Below are 8178 nucleotides of genomic sequence, written 5' to 3'. Positions count from 1 at the left end.
ACCACGCACTGATGAAGGCTTGATAGCCTAAACGCGTTTGCTTTTTGGACATAGTGGTAATATAAATAAATAATGAGACGCAGTTTGTGAGTGCGGATTTTTCTTCCTTAAGTTGATACATTTTGTCGCGCACCCAGATACTTTCGTTTTTCCGGGAAGTTGAGCGCGTCCTTTGCCAAAATCTGATAAGGAAGTCCCATATTTTGTTTCCCTCAAGTCAATCCTGTGACCGATGGTTTAAAAAGTACGGATTTTCCAAACTTATGGCCTGCTGGACATCGCTTCACATTTGGGAATGTTTACACATCCATCAAGCATGTGACAATGATGTATCACAGAGAAAAGAGTTGGCCACTCACAAAGCCATCACGTTGTAAGCAATTGCATTTGTTTTTGGAAATGAAAGTAGTTTCAACTGTTATCCAAAAATGTCCAGTTAATATGCCCTTATGATGGGAAACAGTCAGACAGACAGACAGACAGACAGACTGACTGACAGACAGACAGACAGACAGACAGACTGACTGACAGAAAAACACACACACACACACACACACACACACACACACACACACACACACACACACACACACACACACACACACACACACACACACACACACACACACACACACACACACACACACACACACACACTCAAAATAGCCATAACAACCATGCCACATTGCCCTTTACTAGGGTTACCTGGTGTCATTGTTGCTGTTATTGTAAAAGGTTGCTTGGACCTTCGAACAGCATTTGGGAATTTTATTTTCTCTCTGTAAAGGTCAACTGTAGACCACCACGTAATTCCTCACTTTTGACAAGGTTTTACTTCCTTCAGACTACATCAGTATTCCGTCATTTTAATCTGTACCACAAGTCTGCTGTTCTAATCACTTTATAGTGAAAGGTTCCTCATCTCGTAACACCAACACCGTCGCCATTCTAAATTGTGGAACACAAATAATGATATTGTCTTTTCTTGTCTTAGAGGGCTGCCCTCTATTATTCTCAGGCCCTGTTTACTCTTATGTAAGAGCGACACCTTGTGGCCTTCTAAAGAAATCGCAAGAGATTGAAATTTAATCCATTTAATAATTTATAGCAATTGTAAAGGCGATTTTAAAACATTTAAATTTACGAGACATCAAAAATGAATATATAGATCTATGAAATATTAAAGTAAATTTAAAAAATCATACTAGAAAGAGTTTAGAGGCATATTTTGTAAAAGTCATTCATGGAAAGTACAGTGGACTGACTGTGTGTGTGTGTGTGTGTGTGTGTGTGTGTGTGTGTGCAGCCTGATCTCAAAAAATTCTGTGCTCCTGGACACGGATGTTAAGGACACGAAATCCGTGTCCAGGAGCACGGATTTTGCCAAAATTCCGTGCTCCTGGACACGGAATTGTTTTCCGTGCTCCTGGACACGGAATTGTTTTCCGTGATGGGCACACGGAAGTGCTTTCAATAGGCTATTACCACAGCACTGTGTTAACTCAATCATTAGAAAATACATACCAAATGCTAATCCTAAACAAAATAATGCTATAGCAATTTAAGTTGTGCCCTGACCAAAACATTCCCTAACCTTAACCTGTCATTAAAGACATATTTTGAGAAATACCTTTTCCAGTTGGTTGCTAGGCTATCAAACTCATATAATGAATGAAAGAAAACTAGCTGTGCCCAGACCAAAACAATCCCTAACCCTAACCTGTTAGTAAAAAATGTTTTTTTTTTTTAGACAAAATATTTGAAATTAGAAAAATCCTGAGAAAACACAAGACTGTGGAAATAGCCTATAGAAAGCACTTCAAACAATTCCGTGTCCAGGAGCACTTCAAACAATTCCGTGTCCAGGAGCACGGAATTTTGGCAAAATCCGTGCTCCTGGACACGGATTTTGTGTCCTTAACATCTGTGTCCAGGAGCACAGATATTTTGGAGATCATGTTGCAGCGTGTGTGTGTGTGTGTGTGTGTGTGTGTGTGTGTGTGTGTGTGTGTGTGTGTGTGTGTGTGTGTGTGTGTGTGCGTGTGTGTGCATGTGTGTGCATGGCTTATTTGTTCCCTTCACCTCCCAGACATCAGCTGAAGGTCAAGTAGACCAACTCTTGATACAAAGCAGATTGTCGTCCCAGAAGTAATCCAGGCGTCAGCAGCTCTAGAACATTTCCCACCATATGGCTCTAGAATGTTCTTCACCATCGGCTCTATAACGTTTCCATTATTGGCTTTAGAATGTTCTCAATTATTGACTCTAGAACATTCTCCATCATTGGCTTTAGAACGTTCTCCATTATTGGGTCTAGAATGTTCTTCATTATTGGCTCTAGAATGTTCTCCATTATTGGCTCTAGAATGTTCTTCATCATTGGTTCTAGAATGTTCTCCATTATTGGCTGTAGTGCGTTCTCCACCACTGGCTCAGCGGGGGCTGTTCCTCTGTTCACAGCTCTGGCCATTGGGACTGTTATTGTTGTCCTGGTCACTGGTGAGGCTCGGCTGAGGCGATGGCTCTCGACTGTCAGGGACCACCACCGTGAGAGGACAAGTGACCGCGTCCGGCAGTGAAGGCATCCCATTGGCAATGATGGGCTGCTGCTGCTGGTGGTGTTCGTGGTGGTGGTGGAGGTGAGTCTTCCACATGGGCTCTATGGCAACACATGACACTTGGTTTTCCCTGAAGCTCACGCACACCGTGCAGCTCTCGCCGGCTGCCAGCTGCTGCTGCCTGAGCCTCCACCTGTCCGACCTCCGCACGGTCCTTTTCACCCCACCAGTCCTCCCTCCTTTGCCAGTCTTTTGACTCCCGCTCAGGCTGTTTGTTTGTGCTGCCCCCTGCTGCCCAAGCCGTGCCAGCACCGCCAGGTCCGAGTGCGTGGACGAGCTGTCGATGAGCCTCTTCCCCAGCGCCAGCGGCCGCACCGGCAGCGCCAGCCTCAGGAGCTTCCAGAAGCGCGAGCCCAGCGGCATCGAGCGCTCGCCCCGCCACGCCACCACGCTGCTGGAGAAGCGGCGCAGCTGCGTGACCTCCAGGCAGGGGGCGCCGTGTCCAAACACCGCGCTGAGGGAGCGGAAGCGGATGGTGACCAGGGAGGGGGGCGCCTGCTGGCTCTGGCGGGCCTGGTGCGCCTGCTGCAGGTACAGGCCCAGGTGGCACTCCAGCAGGCTGTGGCTCTGAGGCGCCACGTACGCCGGGCTCAGCACCACCAGCAGCCGCCGGCTACGCTGCATGCAGTGCAGAATGGCCTCCACCGTGTCTGGGGTGATGGGATGATGGGGCATGGTGGGATGGGATGGTGCAGGTGTTATTGTGTGTGTGAGAGGAGAGAGAGAGAGAGAGAGAGAGAGAGAGAGAGAGAGAGAGAGAGAGAGAGAGAGAGAGAGAGAGAGAGAATGAGACGATGAAGAAATTGAAAAGAGGTATGGGTGAGAGAGAAAAAAGATAGAGAGAAAGAGAGGGAGGACACAGGGACAGATGTGTGTGAAGAAAGAAATCAAAAGTGACGCAGGGAGAGCGATATAGAGATTGAGCATGGAATAGGGAGGGAATAGCAGAAAGGTATGTGGAGGGAGATAAAGGGATAGAGAGAGAGAAAGAGAGAGAGAGAGAGATGTGAGAAATGGAGGAGATATATGTGGAGAGAGGGATTGGGAGACATGACGACAGAGAGAGCAAGAGAGAGAGGGAGAGAGAGAGAGAGATGAAGGAAAAATAAAAAGAGGTATGTGAGGAGAGAAAAGGAGGTGGGGGATGCAGACAGGAAGGCCAAGAGGAAATGGGAGAGAGAAATTGAGAGAGAGAGATGGGTGTGCAGGAGAGAGATTGAGAGAGGAACAGGGTTAGGGACATGCAACAGACACAGAGATACATACTGTATAGGAGAAAAGTTGACTTGAGCCTCACAAAGATAATCACATCTTAGACTTCATATCTCCAATAGTCACAAGAATACCATTAAAGCTTTCAAAATATAACCCAACATTTATATCAGAAACCTGTAAAATTACATTTTGCAAATAAAGAATCTATGCCCACATATCAAATCTTGAAATATGAACACCTTCACTATGTCTATTGTGCACTGTAAAACATTACAAACCAATCAAACTTGAAAATGTACGTTACCCTGTTGCTTTGAGTTTAAACTAGAGACTCATAATTGTGTCAACTTAGAAATCAAAGTCTCAAGTTGAGTTTACATACAAATTTAAGGCAACAGGGCAACTTACTTTTTTAAGTTTAACTGGCTTGCAATGTTTTACATTGTACTATGTGTAGTCAATCAGCAAAATGCTTGACTTGCTGAACATTTCAACTGTGAACATTTCAAACTGACCCGTATATGTTCCAGGCAAAACTCCATAACAGCATCAGAGAGAACTTAACGAGGGCCTTAAAAGCAGGGGTGGAAAAGTAACATCACTTTTACTCAATATTGTACTTGAGTAGCTTTTATGAATACTTTGTACTTTTTAAGTACATTTTTAAATTAATACTTTTACTTGTACTTGAGTACATTTTGACCCAAGTACTTTACTCAATTACACTGGAACCTGGTCTGAGTACTGAGTAAAAAAAATTGACTGAGAGACAAAATGCCATGCACAATAATGCCACAATCCGCCAGAAATGAAAGATTGTGCAGGATGGCACACAGCATTTCCACTATTTTACTATCTTGTATCAATGTATTGGATGATGGCTGGTGCCAAGCAAGAGATAGAGGTTATGGAGGACGATATTCAAGAAAAATAAACGTGACATTCTCAAGAGGAAAGCTAATTAAAAGTAACTAAGTACTTTTTACTCAAATTACATTATAAGTGGAGTACTTTTTACTTTTACTTGAGTAGATTTTTAGATAGGTACTTTTACTTGTACTTGAGTAGAATTTAGGCAAAGTAAAGATACTTTTACTTGAGTACACATTTTCTGTACTCTTTCCACCTCTGCTTAAAAGCCACAACTTCCCCAGCAGACTTGGCTAGCAGTCGGTACTGATGCTTATAAAACACATCCACCTCATCAGGGTCTCAACATCGCGATAAAACACAAACCCTTTTAGTGTCAACATACATTTCAACCAAAGCTTCCAGTGCTTATAAGAGGCTCCATGTGGAACCAACAGGGCTGGACTGGCCATCTGACATAGCAGGCTTTTCCTGGTGGGCCCTGCACCCTCATGGGCCCCTATTTGTTAAATGTTAAATGCTAATGTTAAAAGAAAACAAACAAAAAAAAATCTGAAAATAGGGGCCCACGAGGGTGCGGGGTCCACCGGTGGCTCAGTTATGCACCGCTAATTATGAGGGGCCCCTTTAAGCCTGAAGTGCCTGGGCCCTATTTCTCCTCCAGCTCAGCCCTGGAAGCCAATGCCCTTCCTCCCACCTGCTATCAAAGACATTATGCTATGGTCTGAAAGCACCACGCCTTAGCCCTTTACTGTGCAGACCAGAATTAAATTCGGCGTGACCTGAACACAGGTCAAGCATTTTAATCTTGAGCCAATTTAGTCATAAGCGCAAACCACACTTTTTTATAGCGTCTCGGCACTGCTGATAGCCTTCCTTTTTTAATAAGAATTGTGGCGATAACTCAGAAACCCATTACACGTCCAAGTTAAATTCATCCTCATGTGAAATTAAAAATAAAAGACACAACTTGGATGTTATTCCACAACACTAAGCCACCACCATTACACGTAAAACAGACGGGCTTAAAAAAAATCATAGATGACCCCTCGAGGCTCTGCTTCTGAATCGGCACAAACGAATGCATCTGTGTTTTTTTTCGATGACAGAGCGTGTGCAGGAGAGGAGAGGAGAGGAGAGGGGACTCTTAATGGCTGCCAGGTGATGTTTTCAGAAAGGAGCTCAATTTTAATTACCATCTGTCGCCTCCGCCTTCCGAGCGAGACGGGCGAAGAACGAACGTATATACGTGCGTCAACAATATCTGCTTAAGCGCACAAAAGCTCACCGAGGAAGCGAGTGGGGGAGCGAGCGAGTGGATGGCCTGAGTGACTGAGTGGTGAACGTGTCCGTGGCTGAGAGCTATTACCGAATGGAAGTCAACTCATCATAAATTCATCAGGATGATGGAGAGCTAGTGCCGACGTGGCAGAAATAAGGTTGGGTTGCTTACACACACACACACACACACACACACACACACCCACACCAAAGCGCACGCACACACACACACACCAAAGCGCACACACCAAAGCGCGCGCGCACACACACACACACACACACACACACACACACACACACACACACACACACACACACACACACACAGACCAAAGCAGCACCCATACCAAAGCAGGCCATAAAACAATGTTTTATGTAGATGCTGTGCCAAAAAGGTCACACATCGCCCTGCTGAAACACCATTCAACTTCCTGTCTTTTAGGTTTAGGTAAAAGAATGTCCTGTATAAACAAGGTATAAACAAAGGTCATTTTGATGAGCCCAACACACCTGCCAAACATGGTTCTTAAGAGAAGAGTGGTCTCCATGGACCATGCCCTCTACAGAATCCTGGAAAACAAACAAATCCTGGGAGCTGGGTGCTCATCAGTCCTGATGTATGTAGAAGATGATACATGAAAACATCAGGGTTTCCCACAGCACTTTATAGCTAAGGCGGCCATCTTGACAAGACACACCTACCACCTTGACTATAGGTCCCGTGAAAAAATGAAGATTTTATACTGTGAATGTAATTTCCTCAATTTCTAAAGTTGCTTAGCCAAAAAAATACACATAGCACTACCTTGACTAACAAAAATTCTGGGGGAAACACTGAACAAAACTAACTAAGAATTGTGAGGAGAAAGTAGGTTAAAAAGGAAAAAAATTAGTAGACCTAAAAAAAAACACCAAACAAGCATTCAGTTCCGGTACTCAGGGCCCCCCATACAGGTCGTAAAATGTATTGGCACATATTTAGAATAATGTCGGTATAAAAATAATGTAGATACAAAATAATAATGTCTGTACAAAATACGGTTACACACTGCTGCTAAATATATAACATATCATTAAATAAATAACATATAATTGAATACATAGAGATGAACATGAACATGACATTGAAATGTATAAAAAGTATAAAAAATATTATGTTTTATCCCCAAAGTAATAAAAAAAATACTATTTGTAAAACAATTACAGTGAGTCCAATATGTATTTGATCCCTTGCTGATTTTGCCGGTTTGCCCACTAATAAAGACATGATCAGTCTATAAATGTATGATAATATGTATTCAAACATGGAGAGACAGAATATCAAAAGGAAATTCCAGAGAATAACTTAAAATAATATATTTTAATTTATTTGTATTTAATTTAGGCAATTAAGTATTTGACCCCTCTAGCTAAAGAAGATAAAGTGCTTTGTGGCAAAGTCCTAGTTGTCTAGCACTGAGGTCAGATGCTTCTTTCAGTTGATGACAATGTTGGTGCATATAGTAGAAAATATTTTTGCTCCTTTTTCTTTGCACATTATCTCTAAAACATTAATAGTTTGTGGCTGTAGCTTGGTAAATGGGAGGTTCAGTTCTCTCCATAGAATTACTATAGGGTTAATATTTGGAGACTCACTAGGCCACTTCACGACTTCAATATGCTTCTTATTGAGCCACTCCTTCGTTGCTTTGACTGTATGTTGTGTATTATTGTCATGTTGGGAGATCCAAAAATGGCCCACCCTTCAGTGTAGTGGTGGAGGGAAGGACGTTTGCACTCAGGATTGCACATTACATGTCTCCCTCCATCCATTCGTTGACGATGTGAAGTTGTCCTGTGCCTTGGCCAGACAAACACCCTCAAACCATAATGATACCACTTTCATGCATGATGGTGAGGAGGGTGTTCTTGGAATCATAGACAGCAGTACTCTTTCTCAAAACACATTGAATTGTGATAATGCCAAACAGCTTGATTTTGGTTTCATCTGGCTACAGCACCTCCTTATCATATCCAACAACAGTCTGGTGTCCGTTGGCAAACCTCAAGTGGGACTGCACAGGTTCCCTCTGAAGTAGAGGTACCATGTGTGCACTACAGGATTTTAAACCTCTGTGGCATTAAGTGCTACCAGTAGTTTACTCAGTGTTTTGGTCCCAGTAGCTTTGATATCATTGCCTAGTTCATCCCGTAC

General features: G+C 43.2%; 1 protein-coding gene across 1 annotated transcript; it reads right to left on the bottom strand.

Annotated features, from left to right (window-relative positions):
- Positions 1-2279: 2279 nt before the first annotated feature.
- Positions 2280-3312, bottom strand: LOC134454462 (uncharacterized). Its single transcript, XM_063205475.1, has one exon. The coding sequence runs from the start codon at positions 3291-3293 to the stop codon at positions 2433-2435; it is 861 nt and encodes a 286-aa protein (XP_063061545.1). The 5' UTR covers positions 3294-3312; the 3' UTR covers positions 2280-2432.
- Between the last annotated feature and the right edge of the window lie 4866 nt (positions 3313-8178).

Source organism: Engraulis encrasicolus, chromosome 8, assembly GCF_034702125.1.
Source record: "Engraulis encrasicolus isolate BLACKSEA-1 chromosome 8, IST_EnEncr_1.0, whole genome shotgun sequence".
Classification (NCBI taxonomy): Eukaryota; Metazoa; Chordata; class Actinopteri; order Clupeiformes; family Engraulidae; genus Engraulis; species Engraulis encrasicolus.
Note: the sequence above shows the minus strand (reverse complement) of the source record. Positions and strands in the feature narration are given on the sequence as shown.

Excerpts from the sequence above, each read along its gene's own strand:
- LOC134454462 (XM_063205475.1), bottom strand. The coding sequence starts at position 3,293 with ATGCCCCATCATCCCATCACCCCAGACACGGTGGAGGCCATTCTGCAC.